The sequence below is a fragment of the Phodopus roborovskii genome, unplaced genomic scaffold, assembly GCF_943737965.1.
Source record: "Phodopus roborovskii unplaced genomic scaffold, PHOROB, whole genome shotgun sequence".
Lineage (NCBI taxonomy): Eukaryota > Metazoa > Chordata > Mammalia > Rodentia > Cricetidae > Phodopus > Phodopus roborovskii.
In genome coordinates this window covers 35,196,384-35,214,121 of record NW_026126410.1, presented here as the reverse complement: position 1 = coordinate 35,214,121, position 17,738 = coordinate 35,196,384, and the positions used below count along the sequence as shown (strand labels likewise).

Below are 17,738 nucleotides of genomic sequence, written 5' to 3'. Positions count from 1 at the left end.
TCGATTTCCTCCTACTAGAAATTTAAAGGAAGAAAAAACCTTATTATCTAATAAATTATCTTCATTAAAAATGCATTAGTAATCAATCTTTATAACATCTGGTGACAGCTACATTGCTTATTAAAAAAACAAGAGTCTCTTTTCTCTGAGCATAATTTTATGGTTCTTCAGAAAGAAACTCATTAAACTCCGCCATAGAAGAAGGCAAACTTCTTTACAATAAATTAGTATGTTATAAATAAGAGAATACTTAGCATAATATTTTAATTGATATTTTAATTTATGGCCTAATGCATTGCTGTCCAAAATGTCTATTACAGAAACATAAAGAACACTGTTTTCACTGTTAATTTGCAAATTCTAGAACGATTAGACACAGAGTTTATTGTTCCTGCCCTTCAAACTGAATCACAGAATATAACATTCTCCTTGCCTTGGCGCTTTCCTTCTTGCTTTGAAAGCTCAGTGAGCCCAGGTGTCCAGGCACATCCAGGATCTATGGTTAGAAAAGCAGATGGTGAAGTACACCTACAATGCCAGTACTGGAGGGATTGAGGCTGGGGGATCATGAGTTCAATGCCAGCCTGTCCTAGAAAGTGTTCGCTAAGGAAAATGATGATGATAAACAAGAAAGAAGGAGAAAAGGAAGGTGTGATGAGCAGGTTTTTCCCACCGGTATTGTCCCACCACCTTGCCAGCCCTAAATAATACACAGAGACATTGTATTTGATATAATGCTATTGGCCTGCTACTAGTTTCTTATTGACTAGAACTGTCTTAAATATTAACCCATTTCTACTAATCTAAGTACTTCCACGTGGTCTATCTTACCAGAGAGAAGCCCTGGCATTCTTTTCTCTCAGTCCTCCATCTTGAATCTCTTCCCTACTACTTCCTCTCTCTTCCTAGTCTCATAGTCCCGCCCAAGTGCTTTATTCATTAACCAAAACAAGAAACATATTTACAGAATGACATCTCCCATCATCTAAATAAAAAGAAGGGTTTTAACCTTAGCATAGTAAAATGTATCATACAACAGTTATCAAATAAGACTTAAATATATCACACACCAGTTATCAAATAGATTTAAATTTTGAAGACAAAGCATTTTTAGAATATATAAGTGTATAAACTGTTATTTTCCTTCTCAGGTCTTTGATGAGGTTGAAGATGAAATTATCGCAACTATTATTCTCTCTTCCTAGTTAGATATATTAGGTACTAGATTTAAGCTTTCCAGCTTAGGACAATTCTATTGTAAACCCCATTTCGACTTCACTCTAGGACTAGATAGTTAGGTCTTAAGTTTGTATGTTCTCGATTTTCCTTTTCTTAGAGCATACTTGTTATTCACTGTTTTGTATGTAGTTTTTGTATCTAGCCCAAATATTTTCTTTAGACTAAAAGGGGAATTGTAGTAAGATAGTCACCTTTCTGCACCTGTGGCATAGATCACGCCCACTGGGGTGAAGACAGGGAGGAACTAAGTCTGAGGAGGGGGCTTGGAGAGCTCTCTTGCTTGCAGCATGAGGACAGGAGTACATCCAAAGGCTCCTTGGGATCAGGAACCTGCTGGTGTTCATCTGTCTATGTTGTAAGTTATTTCTCCCTGAATAAACATCTATTCGGCCTATTTGTTTCTCCTGATCCTTAATAAACATCAATAGGAAGATGAGTGCATGCTTCAAGAAGTCCACTATCTCTGAGAAATACATACCGATACATCGAGAGGCTTTCTTTCCCAGCCCTAAGTGGTTTCATGATTGTACAAACTAGAGGGAGGTCTGAATGGTGTTTAAGAAAACAAACTAAGGCTCCTGTGTTAGAAGCTTGGCTCCAGCTGCTTGTTTTGCTTTGGGAGGTAATGGAACGTTTAGGAGGCCTGGCTAGGGGAAGTAGCCCAAAGGCTGTATGCTTTTCCTTTGATGCTTATATTTGTGCCAGCCTGCACCTCTCTCTCTACTCCCTGCTTTCCACATGTTCCCAGGACCTGTGGTATTCAACCAAGCCTCAGGCCTAAAGCAATAGGTCCAGCTGCCCTAGGAATAACAACCTCTGAAACTGATCCAAAACAAGGCCTCTTCCCTTAGGTTGCTTCTCAGGTGTTTCATAATAACAATAAAAGTCTAACACCCTTAGTTACAGACAAAAACTGTTTACTCCTCTTGAGAAGCAATATCCGCAAAATAAAAAGAGCCAGTCTCCCCAAAGTAGCCCTCACCTATGGGCGAATTAAGCAAGTCCATGAATGACTGAATAAAACATGAATGCCTGAATAAAAGAATAGCATATTTATTTGGGGAACAATAACACAATAAAGGTAAATAGCTGTGGCAGTCTTCTGCCCCTGGAAGCACAGGAATTCCCATTACACCTACCTTCTTCAACAACACCAGCATTGTGTTCTGCATTCTCAGCATCATCCCAAGAGTTTGGGCAGCAGAGGTGTCCCTGTAAAAAAGACTGAGGAACTGCTTCTGTGGTACACGACAACCATCAATGTAACAGCAAGGCAGCATTAAAGGGCATGCATGTGAGGGATGGTGTGGAAACTACTGGGAAGCTGGAACTCAAAGGACCTGAGTTTTAATCATGGAATTAATCATGGGCAAACAATGAATCAATGATGCTAAATGGAAATGGTGAGTTTTCTCTAGTTTTCAGTCCCAATTTTCCCATTCCCCCCATGCTGTGGCTTGAATGTAGCTCCTTTAAAATTCATGTTGAAGCTTGAACTCCACTGAGATGATATTATGAATTGAGGGCTGTAAGAATGAGTACCAGGTTGTGACAGCCTCGCCCTCGTGGATGGATTAGTGCCCTGCAAAAACGACCAGAGGGAGCAAGCTGAGGGAGCAAGCCTTGCTACCTGTGTTAGCCACACTACTTATTCACTGTGACAGATACCTTAAAGAAATTAACTTGAAAGGATGAAAGATTTCTTTTGCCTCATTGTTTCAGTGGCTCCAGGCCACAGTCAACTCCTCCCTTGCATCAGATGAGAAGGAACATCATGGTAATACAGCCTTCGATACCTAAGCCTTTGGAAGCACATTTCATATCTGAGTGATAACATTGTTCTTCTGCCGTGTGAATGTGCAGCAAAAGCCCTCATCAGATTCTGGGTGTGAATGTCTTGATCTTAGACTCCTCGGCCTTCAGAATTGTGAGAAAATAGAATGCTGTTCTTTACAAATCATACAGTCTGTGGTATTTGTCATAAGAGCATGAGTCTAAGTCACCTTGTGCCGCCACCTTCACTCCAAGAAATGTTTTCCTTTCCTCCTTCCTGCTGTCCTAGTCAATCTCTGTTTATTCTGGGTGCACAATCAGGCCTCCAGTGACTTTTGAAACCACTCTCCCTTGGCCACTGGTGAATGAAAAACTTTGGTCCCTTTCTTATTTCTACATTCACAAAACTTTCCATATTGTGTAAAATCTATTGCCCTCTCCGCAGGTTTCACCAAGAGTAAGATAAGAACACCTGCACATAACTCTGGAACAGTGCATGGAACAGAGGTCCCTGTGGTGTCAGTGACATGCCCACTGTGTATAGTTTTTTCACTTCTAGGGAAACCACACTTCCAGGGCATGGATTTATAACCTTGACCTCAGATCTCAAGGCCAGACTGCCTGGCGACCTCAGCATATCTACCACCTGCTCCAAACCTGTTTGTCAATACAGACACTGCTTGTTTCTGCAATTTCTGGACCTGTGTGCTCATCTCAACCGCCTGATGACCTTCCTAAAAATATCCACTCCAGAGATGGCTCAAGTCAGTATCTCTCACACTCTAAACTCAGAATCTCTGGGGTGAGAATAAGACGGAATCCCACGTACATTTTAGAAAAGTTCTCTGATGAATAATTCTGGTTTATCATCAGTCTTGGGATCATTTGAAATCCATTGCCCTGTGCAGAAAACTGGCACAGACCAATAACTGCTTTCTGTAGGCAAAATTTAGTGACCAGTAATACTCTAGAAGCCCGACTTGGTGGCTTTCTTTCTAATGGAGTTGACTAAATCCTCTTCCCAGTTTAATTACCCCTCTCCTACTCCTAACCCGTCTGTATCAGACTGTCCCATCCAAAGCCAGCTTTTCCAAAAGCCAGAATCAGCATCAGCTTCCTGAATATTCTCTCCCCTCCATTATGATGTCCTGGCGTGCAGCACACATGCATAACTACTTTCAGCAATCTCTGCTTGGTTTATATTCCAAAGTCACATGGCAACCCCCCAGCCCTCTAATTAATCATACAAATCATAATCCTAATTAATTGTAAACATCTAGAGCAGCAGTTTCTCTTTCCTGACCACATGAAGGGAGGGGCTGCCTTCCTTCCCTTACCAAGAACCCACAACTGGGGCATCAGTATCTCTGAAAAGGCAAATCCAGTCTGTTTTAAATTGCCATTTTTTTTTTCTTTTTGATTTTTCAAGACAGGGTTTCTCTGTATTGTTTTGAGGCCTATCCTGGAACTCACTCTGTAGACCAGGCTGGCCTCAAACTCACAGGGCTCTACCTGCCTCTGCCTCCCAAGTACTGGAATTAAAGGTGTGAGCCACCAAGGCCTGGCTTTAAGTTGCCTTCTGTTGCTCTGTCCACAGAATGAATGCGAATATTTTCTTAACAGAGGCTTCAGGAAAAGCACTGGCAGTTCCTGAATAGAGCTGATGGGTCTCTTCCCACATGGTTGCCATGTCTTGTGTGGTTTGGTCCTGGAAACCTGACATGAGAATGAAGAAAGGACACACACAGAGAGAGAAAAGCTGGTATTGGTTGAATCAAGCTCACTCTGATGGAAAGCACCTACTATGCAACCAAGAAACACAGCTCGAGGAGAGTCAGTGAGTCTTGGTCGGTCTCTATAGAGAAGTAGACGTCCAGAGGGAAGCTGTGATGGAACTACTTTCTGCATATGCACTTTCACTAATAGCCTCTTCTGTGCTCTCTTCAGGACTCCAGACCTTCCACACAGTGGTAAGCCTCAGCTCTTCCCCATGATCCCGTCATACCTTCAGAGCTAACACCATCTGGGTAGCTCTTACAATACCAAGTTTGGCTGGCAGTGCAAGGTACAACCATGTCTAGAACATGGCTTCTGTGTGCTCTCAGAAAACACTTCCCAGAAGATTTCACTTCAGTGATGCTGGCCGCTTCTTTTTTGTTTTGTTTTTGTTTGCTTGTTTTTTGTTTTTGTTTTTGGTTGGTTGGTTGGTTTTTCAAGACAGGGTTTCTCTGTGTAGTTTTTCTGTCCTGTAACTTGCTTTGTAGACCAGCTCACAGAGGTCTGCCTGCCTCTCCTGCCTCTACCTCCCAAGTGCTGGAATTTACCACCATCTCTTCTTAATCACCACTAATTTGTTAGCCCCAGCTGATCAGCACTGAGTTCTAACCCAGCAAAGCAATTACTTCCATAATTCTGGCATCTTGTTAACCACAGCTGACTCTTCAGCTGCAGCTAACCAGAACCTCGGGGTCTTAATTTAAACTAACAAATGATGCTGATAAGAGTCTTCAAACATTCCTCTAAAACTTTGAAAGCCAGGCCTTCATCCTCTGCATTGCCCTCAACACTCTTCTCTTCCAACTCCTCAAGAACTTCCCACTGAGGTCTCAACACTCAATGGCTTTCCTGCTCCGTAGTTCCAAAGTCCTTCCACAACCCTCCTCAAAACACATGGTCAGGTCTGTTACAGCATTACCCCACTATCCTGGCACCAATTTGTCTTAGGTTTTCTATTGTTGTTTTGAAACACCATGACTAAAGCAACTTGGGGAGAAAATGGTCCATTCAGCCTATGCTTCCACATCATTGTTCATTGTCACAGGAAGTAAGCACCAGAACTCAAGCAGGACAGGAACCTGGAGGCAGGAGCTGATGCAGAGGCCCTGGAGGGGAGATGTTTACTGGCTTGCTCCCCATGGCTTCCTCAGCCTGCTTTCTTATAGAATCCAAGCCCACCAACCAACCCAGTGATGACACTGCCCACAAGGGGCTGGAACCTCCCCTGTCAATCAAGAAAATGCCCTATTGGCTTGCCAACAGCCCAGTGTTATGGAGACATTTTCTCAGCTGAGGCTCCCTTCTTTCTAATGACTCAGCTTGTCTTACGTTGACATAAAATTATTCATCAGTCCTTCTTTAAGTTGCTCTTCTAGTGTCCAGTGTTACAGCACAAGTAAACAATATAATATTAAGGCCATTTTCAGACAGGAACAGAGTCACATACCCAGAGGCAGGGGATGCTAATTCGATGCCAACCTGGCCCACATAGCAAACAAAACAAAGGCTCAATCAAAACAACAGCAGTGTTATTGTTCATGTTTCTGGGCACTATAAGGAATTTGGGAAAACATTATAATCTTATATTTATATACCACACAGACATATAACTTCTATAAATCCCTGTCTGACACAGCAAACATGCCATAGGCTGTGTGGATTAGATAACTGATATTCATTCACAGAACTCTAGAGGCTGGAAGTCTGAGATCTGGATATCAGTGTGGCTGGGTCTTGTGAGGCCCTCTTCTGCTTTACAGATGACAACCTTCCTGTTGTTACCACACCAGTAGCAGAGAAAGATTTAGCTTTCTCTCTATCACTCATCTCTTCTTATAAATGCACCAATCTCGTTCTCGAAGGAACAGCACTCATGCACTAATGATATCTAAAGACCCCACCCCCTAAGTCTACTAAACTGGGGACTGAGGGTTCAGCGGGTGAATTTGGGGACAAACAGATATTAATTCTAAAGTAAAGTAAGAATGAGAAGAGGAAACAGACTCACTTCCCTATTGCAGGTTTATAGTGGATGAGTCTGTCAGGCATACTGAGCTGAGCCTGAGCCTCCATAGAGGGCAATTGAACCAAAATACAATGAATGAAGGCAGCAACTATTATAGGGATTAATTTCACTCTTCAAGCCTGTGAAGCCTGCAAATTTGTGGATAAGGAGAATTAACAGGGAATGTCAGCAAATAATGACCAGAGCAGAGACTTAGAAGTCAGATTCTGGGCTTCAGTCCAAATCCTGGCCATGGATCATGATGCAACCTTGGACAAGGCCATCCGGATGTCCAGAAGACACCAGAACACAGGGCAAATGATGTGGGACATGTTGAGTCAGCAGAAAGAGAAAACAGGGAGTATTCACAGACAGAGGTCACAGGCAAATGCACTGTTAGAAGTGGAACACTCTTTGTCACTCATGAAAACTATACAAGACACCACAGAACTTGACATTTCTACAAACTGATGTGACAGAGAAAAAATGGGGGCTTTGTCACCCTTCCACTCATGCTCACATACTCCACTCAGTCATTCACCTCTCCCTAGCTTTCAGTTACCTGGTGATTTGGTTGGGGAGAGGGACTACTAACCTTGATCCCTTTATCCCTGAAGTCCTTCATTCTCCGAGGAATATAGTCTATGGCTGCCTCTTCCCTGCCTTCCTCAAAGCTTCCCTTTTGTACACACCATGACTTTAAAGACAGAGGTCACCTAAGGTCCATCCAACAAGAGAGCTACGAACTGACACAAAGTGGAGAAGGGCCCCATCACTACTCTTTTCCGCATTTCCATGGAGTGTTTCATGTCTACGTGTGTGGAAATGCAACTGAGGGAAGTCTCTGCTGCCCCTAAGTTATCACTTTTTTCTGTCTGTCATTGTTGGTTCAATCTCTCTTGTGAAATTATTGTTTTAGAATAAAGGTATCAAGGGAATAAAAGTGCAGACTCTAGTGTCAGAGGACCTGGGTTCAAATCCTGATTTTACTAGTTGCCCTGCGCAGCATTTTTGACGCTTCTGTACTTGACTAAAAATTTTTTTAATCTCAAGGATAAAAAGACAAAAAGAGAGGAGAGAGAAAATGATGATAGGGGATACTTCATTTGATTTAATAGGCATTATGAGTTCCATGTGTCTTTCCCAAAATGTTTATGTTTACTCCCTAGTCTCCCAAATGATGGTATTATCAGAGTGTGTGTCCATGACCAAAGTAACTTGGGTAGAAAATGGTTTAGTTCAGCTTATGTTTCTAGGTATCAGTCTATCACTGAAGGAACCTCGAGGCAGGAGCTGACACATAAGCCGTGGAGAAGTGCTGCTTACTGGCTTGCTCTTCACAGCTTGCTAAGTTTGCTTCCTTATAGAACCCAGAACCACAAGGCCAGAGATGGCATCACCTATAATGGGCTGTGTCCTCCTTCATCAATCATTAATTAAGAAATGCCTTATACCTGTATCTTATGGAGACATTCTCTCAATTGAGGTTCGATCCTTTTCAGTGACTCAAGGTTCAGTCACATTGTCTTAGAGTTTCTCTTGCTGTGAAGAAATACCATGACCATAGCAACTCTTATAAAGAAAACATTTCATTGAAGGGGACCTCTAATACTTTCAGAGGTTCAGTCCATTATCATCATGGTGGGGAGCATGGCAGCATGCAGGCAGATGTGTTGTTGCTGGAGAAGTAAATGAGAGTCCTACATCTTGCAGGTAACAGGAAGTCAACTGAAACACTGGGTGATATCCTGAGCATAGGACACACTTCCTTCAACAAGGCTATACCCACTCCCACAAAGCCACATCTCCAATAGTGCCACTCCCTGTGAAATTATAGGGCTCATTACATTCAAACTCTGAAACTGTAAACAAGCTCCTAGTTAGATATTTTCTTTTATCAGAGTTGCCTTGGCCATGGTGTGTCTTCACAGCAAAATAACAGTAACTAAGACAGCATCTAAATATTACTTACCTTAATTAATGAACTTATTGATAACCCCCCTTAAATTTTGAGGTCAAGGTAAGTGCCTCACTCACATGTCCAGTCTCTACTCTAGTTATTATCCTCTGAAAAGTTCTCAAAGACACTTACTTGCTTTGTGTGGAACAGCTTAAGGACAAAGACGTAAGCATTAATTTTCACCAAGAATTATGTTAGTGTTCTGTTTTCATTGTTCTGGAGGATAAATCCATTCTCAGTTCCCTTCTGTGCTATTTCTTGGCCTTTACTCATGTTTTGACTTGTAAACAGGTCAGAATGTGGCATAAAGATGAAATAAGTGTGTCACAGTCTTACCCAGAAAGATGCATGACTTGTAGAAAGGAACCAGCCTACATTCAAGGGAAGAGGCTTCCCCTGATGACTGGTCTCCACACAGACCTTTGTCCTAAACAAGTTCTTGGAGGCTATTTCATCTGCATTCCACCCACCTTGGTGAGGCTAAATCCTTGCTCTGTTTGAACTGGGACCTAAGTTTCTTACTACATAGCATATGTCACACCCACGATAGCTATTCTTTAGAATACAATAAAGATCCTGACAACTACCACCAATAGTGTGCAGCCTTTTTCTCTCAGGGAATTCACAGCAGTGCCTAGAAACCACCTATTCCAGTTTGGTTATGTGCTTTGTGATGTGGGAGGAAATTCTTCTCTCTCTCTCTCTCTCTCTCTCTCTCTCTCTCTCTCTCTCTCTCTCTCTCTCTCTTCTCTTTCTTTTTGTGGTTGAGGGAAATCAAGGTGGGAACTCAAGTCAGGAGCTTGAAGCAGAAAGCATGGAGGCTTACTGGCTCACATTCAGCTACATTCCTCATACAGTTCAGGCCCACATATCTAAAGATGGTACTCTCACAATGGGCTTGGCACATGACATGAATTAATAATCAATAAAATGCCCTCACAGACATGCCACAGGTCAATCTGATGGAGCCAGTCATTTAACTGAGGTCCCCTCTTTCCAGGTGTTCCAAGTTAACAACTGTCTTAGGGTTTCTATTACTGTGGAGAGACACCACGAGCATAAATTTTTTTTTTTTATTTAGAAACAATCTTATTTTATATATCAGTCCCCCATGTTCCCTCTCCCTCCCATCCCCCCATGCCTCCACTGACCCCCCCAACTCACCCCCTACCCACTCCCCAAGGATAATGAAGCCTTCCATGGGGGGATTATCAAAGTCTGTCAGATCAGTTGGGGGAGGACTTGGCTGAAATAATATCCCTCTGTAGGGAAAGGGCTCCCGGAGTCCATTTGTGCACTAGGGATAAACACTGGTTCCACTGTTAGAGGTCCCATAGACTGCCCAGGCCTGCTATCTGGCACCCACATTCAGAGGGCTTGGATCAGTCAAATGCTGCCTCCCCAGCTTTACGACTGAGGTCCCTGTGCTCTTACTAGTCAAGGCATGACAACTCTTTTACAGGAAAACATTTAATTGGGTGGCTAACGGTTTCACGGGTTTAGCCTATTAACAACATGGTGGAACATGGTGGCACGCAGGCAGGCCGATACCGTGCTGCAGAAGTGGCTCAGAGTAGAACAGGGATGACAGGAAGTAGTCTGAAATACGAGGCGTGGTTCGAGCATATATAAGACTTCAAAGTCCACCCCCACAGCGACACACTTCCTCCAAAAGGGCCATACCTACTCCGAAAAAGCCATACCTCCTAATAGTGCCGCTCCCTTTGTGGCCAATATTCTTTAAAACAAACAAACAAAACAAAAACAAACAAAAAAACAAAAACAAAAAATAGGATTAGCCATCTTACCACTCACATTTACCACATCAGACAAGAGGGACTACGTGATAAATGCAGTTGTTGTGTAAAACAAACCTAGATCTCATCTCATCACTGCATGAGATAACCCAAGCTATTCACTGAGACCATGGTTCCTGGTTTTCCTTCCAGTCATCTAAGCCCCTATCCTTTCCTCGCCAATGTACTTAACTCAATGATTAAGTTTAGTTAGTATTCATTAAAATAATATCAAACAAAATTTAACTGGGAAACCCATTCAGGATCATCAATCCAATTCCACAGTGCTGGCTGCACACCAACATGGCCTGATTCTGGTTGCTAGTCATAAAATGGAAACATTGAAAGAATGAGCAGGGGTATTGTACATTCATGGGCCCAAAGTCTCAATACAGTGGCACCACCGGGGAGAGGCTTCCAACATCATGGTCACATGAACAGCCCAGATCAGGTCACTAGAGCCGGTGAGTGATCAGACCACAATAAACTGTGAATTATATGGCATCACCACATATCTCTGTCTTCAAACTTGGAATCAGGAAGCCATACTCTTCATCTAAATAGAGTGGTTAATCTTCCTTGTCAACTTGACTGGATTATAATTCCCTAGGAAGCACACTGCTGGATGTATCTGAGAGCATTTCAAGAAAGGTTTAGCTGAAGATTGAAGCCCCATCCTAAATGTGGGTCACACCCACAGGTGGAGCCCTGGAATGAATGAACTGGATAGAACACACTGAGTACTACCATACCTTACCCTAGACAAAAAACTACAGGCAACCAAGGAATTCTGAGAGTAGAAGAAACACACTTCCCCAGGAACAGCATGCCAATTATTACCCAATACCATACTGGATAACCCTGAAAATACATACATACAAGTAACATATGATTGAACAGGTTGTGTTTGTGTATTTAAAATTATACAACTATGTGCATATGTAACAATTAAAGGGAAAAAGACCATGAATTTTAAAAAGAGAAGGGGATTGGGAGTCAGTACATGGGAGGCTTTGGAGGGAGAAAAAGGAATGGGTGAATGATATAATTATATTATAATATCAAAAATATTTTAAAAATTAAGAATAACTAAGGCATTGCTGATGCTAGACAAGCATTCTATATATAACTAAGTCACATCCCTATCCAGTACACCTATATGTCAGAACACATTATAAAGTAATGATAAAACATAGTACTAGTAGATGGGATAATAATGTAGTCATTCATTGCAAGTACTACACATAGTTGTGTTTGTTCTTTTATAAGACTGGGTTTTTTATACTAATCACCATTACCACCTAATGATATGTTTTTGTACCACACTGTGACAGCTACAATGTCACTAAGGTATGATTATTATTAAGCTCTATTATAGTCTTATGTGATCCATTGATGAACAATGAGTATTGGGTAATTTTACCCTTTAAGCATTCATTTGTACTGTGTTCAATTTAAAACACCATGTTCTGCCCGGAGTTCTGAGAGCGGAGACCGTAGGTTCTGTAGGTCCTGAAGAATGAAGATTTGGAAACAAGGCCATGGCTAAACACCTGAAGTTCATTGCCAGGACTGTGATGGTTCAGGAGGGGAACGTGGAAGGTGCATACAGGACTCAGACCAGAATCCTCACTACTGATGGGCTTACTGAAGTCATAAAGCGAAGGCGCTACTACGAGAAGCTCTGCCGCCGCCGCCAGCGGGAAAGCTATGAGACATGTCGGAGGATCTACAACATGGAAATGGCTCGAAAGATTAACTTCTTGTTTCGAAAGAACCGGGCAGATCCATGGCAGGGCTGCTAAGACCTGTGGATAGAAGGCCCACAATTCTATGTCTAACTCTTCTTTATGCAACCCCATTTTCTGTTACCTTTCTCTTCAGTAAACTCAATCACACATAAACAAGAAGACTTGAACATACAGAAGCTATCTCAGTCCACAATGAACCCTTTTATTAAAAAAAACTAATCAAAAAATGGAATAGGAGCAGTAATATTGGTTGCCAGTCTAGGAGAGGAACCAATCGGGAGTTATATGTAATAGGTACACTTTCTGTTTATAAAGATTTGTAAAAGTTCTAGAAACCATGGTGATTAAAAAAAAAAGTGTATATTAGGGTTGCAGAGATGACTCAGCAGTTAAGAGAGCTTGCTCCTTTAAAGAAGACCTTGGTTTAGTTCCACACCTACCGGCTGGCTCACAAGGTCTTTAACTCCAGTTCCAGGGGACCTCTCCACACCTTCTGGCCTCTGCATGTATGTAGAATACATATTTGCAAAACTGTTTTTGTCTTTCAAGATAGGGTTTCTCTGTGTGCAGAACACTTTTTACACAGAAAATATAAATGTTTAGTGAATGTGGAGCTGGAGAGATGCCTCAGCTTTTTAAGCAACTGGCTTTTAGAAACTCTGAATTCAATGTCTGGCACCCATTTGGTGGCTCACAACTGTAACTCCAGTTCCAAGGGGATTCTTTTTCTGACCCCCACAGGTACCAGAAACACATGTGGTACACAGATATATATGTATTCATAAATTTAAGTAAGCAAATGTACTTAGTATTTGGTTAAAAAAAAAACACCATGTTCTGTGTGTGTGTATGTGTGTGTGTGTGTGTAGATGCATTTAAAAGCTCCTGGGTATTAAACCTCACACATGTCTGGCAAGAGCTGTACCACTGAGCTTTGTCCTCAACAATCATATTCCTTTTTATTTTGAAACAGGTAATAAATAGCTAAGTGAGTCAGGCTGGCCTTGACCTAACTAGCCAAAGTAGATCTTGAACCTGTGACCCTCTTGCTTCAGTCTCCAAAGCACCTAGAAACCATAGGCTTATACCAGAAAATCTGTAGTTGGCAAACAAAAGCAACATAGAAGAGGGAAGGGTGTTAGACAATTCCATGTTACAGTCTATTGCTGTGGACAAGTCAATGCATCAAATCTGAAATCAAAAACAGAGACAATAACCACATAGGTCCTTGCTTGCTTATTCTTAGCTAGTTTTCGCCTCTATTTATTTCCAGGCAATAGTGTCACCCACAAAGGGCTGAGTTTTCCTAGATCATCAACAATTAAGATAACCCCCACAGACAAGTCCACAGGCCAACCTGATTTAGATAATTCCTCACTGACAATTAAACCTAACCAACATATATGGTTACCATGTTCTACTTAAAAGTTTTTGCTCATTCCTTGCAATTTTCATGTCTCCTACCTCAGCAGACTAGCCATCATGTCTGATTAAGCAGTATGTATACCTAACTTAAGCTCTTTTCAATCTCACGACATCACCCAACTTGAGAGGAAAGTCAAGAAGGCTTGAAGCTGGAAGGACAGGAAGCTGATCAAGAACCTAGATCTAAAAGGACTTTGGGAACACATTCCCCATGGAGAGATACTCCCTTAGCCTAGAGGCAGGAGGGAGGGCCTAGTCCCTACTCCAAATGACTTGACAGATTTAGATGACCCCTCCTGGAAGGCATCACCCTACAAGTGGAGGGAGGGGGATGGAGGGGTGGGGGGGTCATGGGAGATTGGAAGAGAGGGAGGGAGGGAAGGAGGGAGAGGGAACTGGAATCAATATGTAAAATAAGGAAAATAAATTTTAAAAAACAGAAAAAAAAAAGAGCCTAGATCTAATTAGATATTTACAAGGGGCAAGAGGAAGAAAAGAAGATGCTAAGTGCTTTGGGGATGCATATAGCAATGAGGAGGAACACACACACACACACACACACACACACACACACACACACACACACACACACACAAATAACCCACACAGAGACTCATAGAGAGAAAGAGATACCAATCACAGTCTATGAGACTGATAGAATACTGATTCAAGGGTGCGAGGCAGAGGAAGGTAAAGAGACAAAGCATTTGGCATTGTGGAAGAACTAACTAGTGCTCACTTTTTAGCTCCAACAATGACAGTGACAGGATTTTCAGGCAAGGGCCTTTGTTCTTTAGAACCCCATAACAAAACAGCCATAGATAACATTCAGGATTTCCTTCAAAATGCTTACACAGAGGAACTGGATGCAGCACGCTAAACTGGTGTTGAAACTTTCTGAAGATGGTGATGGGAACACGAGATTCATTCTCTCTACTTCTTAAGTGTGCTTTAAACTTCCAGTCAAGTAACTTGAATACAATTAAATATGAAACATGTTTTGTACAACAATGCTACTTTCTTAAGCAATGCATCTTAATAATCATTTGAAGGTTTATAATGGAAAGAAACTAAATGTCAAGCCACAGGACAAATAGATAACAAGATTCCTTCCACTATAATGATAGGGATTGTTTTTAGACAAAAGGATATATGTACTATTTAATATATACATCCAGATTGTAATATCACAAAATTACACCTCACTTACAAAGATGACTAAGAAAATTTCCCAAGGTGACCTTAGTAATCTGCTTGTGGTCCAGATACATTCCATCTACCTCAGCCTACCGGCTTCCACTGCCAACTGTCCATTCTCATGTGACTGCCAATATACTGCCTCCATCAGACCTTCACATTATTTGTAATCCCTCTGCTCTAGTAGACAATGACTCCAAACTCCAGGTCTGGAGAGATAAGGGCTCAACTGCTCAGCTCTCAGAAGCCAGAGGAAGCGTACACTGGGGGCCACTGATAACTAATGGCTGTCTACCTCTTCTTAATCTAACTCCTCCTGCCTGGCTCACATTGTCTAGCCACCTCTGTAGGAAGGCCCTAACAGCCCATCCTGATTCTTATAAGGCTTATCAACATCTGCTGGTTAGCATCCTATTTGTATGCAAATAAGACACTTGCTTTTGTTGCTTTTGGATTTATCACCATTATAAATTGGAGCCCTTGTCTTCTGGGTGCAGAGTTTTGGAATATAGGGGCGTCTGGAAGTAACTTTTTAGCATAGAAGTACCATTTCTCAAAGCTAGGGAGATGTTTCTACTGATAAAGAGATTACACCATCAAGTGTGAGGAACTAAGTCTGATCTCATCTCCAGAACCATTAAAAAAAAAAAAAAAAGAGCCTGGCACTCACTCCTGCCTGTGTTCTAGGTGCTTGGGCTGAAACAGAAGGATCCTTGCTTGGGAACTCAATGGCCATCTAGCCTAGCAGAATAGCAGAATTGGTATATGAAAGACCCAGTCTCAAAAAATAAGATAGAAAATTGAGGAAGACACGTGGCACCAACTCCATATCTATGCATGCATGTGTATACATACACATACAATTGTAATTGCACACACATGTGAACACTCACATGGGGCAGGCAGGGGAGGGGGAGAGAAAGAGAGAGAGAGAGAGAAAGGGACTCAAGTAGGTGTGGCTTTCTCCAAAGTCACCATTTTAAAGTGGAGGTTGGGACAAGTAAGCTGGCTTGGAGGGTAAAGGCTCTTGCAGTTAAGTCTGATGTCCTCAGTTCAACCCCCAAAACCCACAGAGTGGAAGGAAAGGACCAACTCCCAATAGTTGTCCTCTGACCTCCACACAAACACTGAGGTATGTGCACACCACACACATATACACACACAAAGTAAGTACAAAAACATTTATTTGTGTGTGTGTGTGTGTGTGTGAGCGAGCGCTTGCGAGACTGTGTATGCATGCATTTATATAATCTGTCAATCAAACTTAGGTTATCAGCCTTGGTGGCAAGCATCTTTACCTGCTAAGTCATCTTGCCAGCCCAAAAAACAAAAGAGTTTTAAGTGATTGTGCTTCAATCAAAGTAAGATTAGTGTATTAATCAATTATTTTTCAATAAAAGCTAATAAAAGTTAAATAAACCTCCATGTGTCTGGAGCCCTCATCTAGTAGCTGATGGAAACAGAAGCAAACACCCACAACTAAACACAGAGTGGAACTGGAATCCAGATGCAGAGGGAGAGGACAAGACCAGGCTGCAGAAACACATAGAGACAGCTGACCTGAAGAAGGAGGAGCTAACGGGCCCCCAGACTGATAGCTGGGGATCCAGCATGGGACTGACTCAGGCCCCCCTGAATATGGATCTCAGCTAGAAGGACTGAGCAGTCTAAGGGACCTCAGACAGTGGAGCCAGGATGTATCCCTGGTGCACAAAAGGACTTTGAGGGCACATCCCTCATGGAGGGATACTGCCTTAACCTAGAGAGAGGAGAGAAGTCCTAGCCCATACTCCAAATGACTTGACAGATTTAGATGAGCCCTCCTGGAGGGCATCACCCTACATGTGGAGTGGGGGCAGGGATGGAAGGGGAGGGTGGTCGGGGGAGCATGAGAGGGTGGGAGAGAGGGAAAGAGGGAGGGAGGATGGAGGGAGAGGAAAATAGGATGGATATGTAAAATAAAAATAAAAAAGAAATAAATTAATATAAAAAAATAAACCTCCATGTGTCAACTATTGACCGTTTTTTTTTTTTTTTTTTTTTTTTATCTGAACAGTCTCATCTGATAATTATGAAGAAGCACAAATACCATCACAGGAAAACCAACAAATAACTTAATATTTCAGGATGTTTGATGGGAAACATTATAACTCAAAATGAAGAATAAGAGAAGTCATGTCATTTGAAAATGAAGGTATGGTCAAAAACCCACAATTGCTTAATGAAATTAAAGCCATTGTAAATGACAACTTCCCCCAAACAATGGCAAATTAGAGGTGATGACACCTCCAGCCCCAGACCGGAGAGGCTGTGCTCTAAGACTGTGGGTCAGCCCTGGCAGCTGTGCAGAGAGACCAGACATGTACAGCTGCTGGTGCACAGTGACACAGTGAAGGGGGAAAATGATGACCCTTCCAAAACACCTTGTCACACCAAATATGAATGCTTGTCATGAGACTCTGAGACTGCCCCTCTGCAACTTTTTCTATGCCATTGTCTTTAAAATAATCATTTAAAACAGTTGGCTTTAATACAAATGTCAACGTGAAATCGAAAGAAGCAAGGTGGCCAGATAGTCTGGTGTTCGCCTCCGAGCTGCAACAGCTACACGGGCGATGAGACCTCTGGGGCTTGGGTGAGAGATTCAAAGCTTTCTCCCTTCTGGTTCACTCTTCTCGAAACCCAGGTGGGTGCTTAGCACCCTTAGGATCAAGGAGTGACATGGAATGTCAGGGGGTTGGGGACCGCAGCCACTCCTAGTGAGAGAATTCCCCACACAGAGATGTATAACACTGCAGGCCCAGTGTCAAGCAAGT

At 42.2% G+C, this 17,738-nt stretch overlaps 1 protein-coding gene across 1 annotated transcript; it reads left to right on the top strand.

Annotated features, from left to right (window-relative positions):
• Positions 1-12,051: 12,051 nt before the first annotated feature.
• On the top strand, positions 12,052-12,532 carry LOC127220820 (28S ribosomal protein S21, mitochondrial-like). The gene has a single exon (XM_051182705.1). It carries the CDS (start codon positions 12,091-12,093, stop codon positions 12,352-12,354), a length of 264 nt encoding a protein of 87 aa, XP_051038662.1. The 5' UTR covers positions 12,052-12,090; the 3' UTR covers positions 12,355-12,532.
• Positions 12,533-17,738: the final 5,206 nt, after the last annotated feature.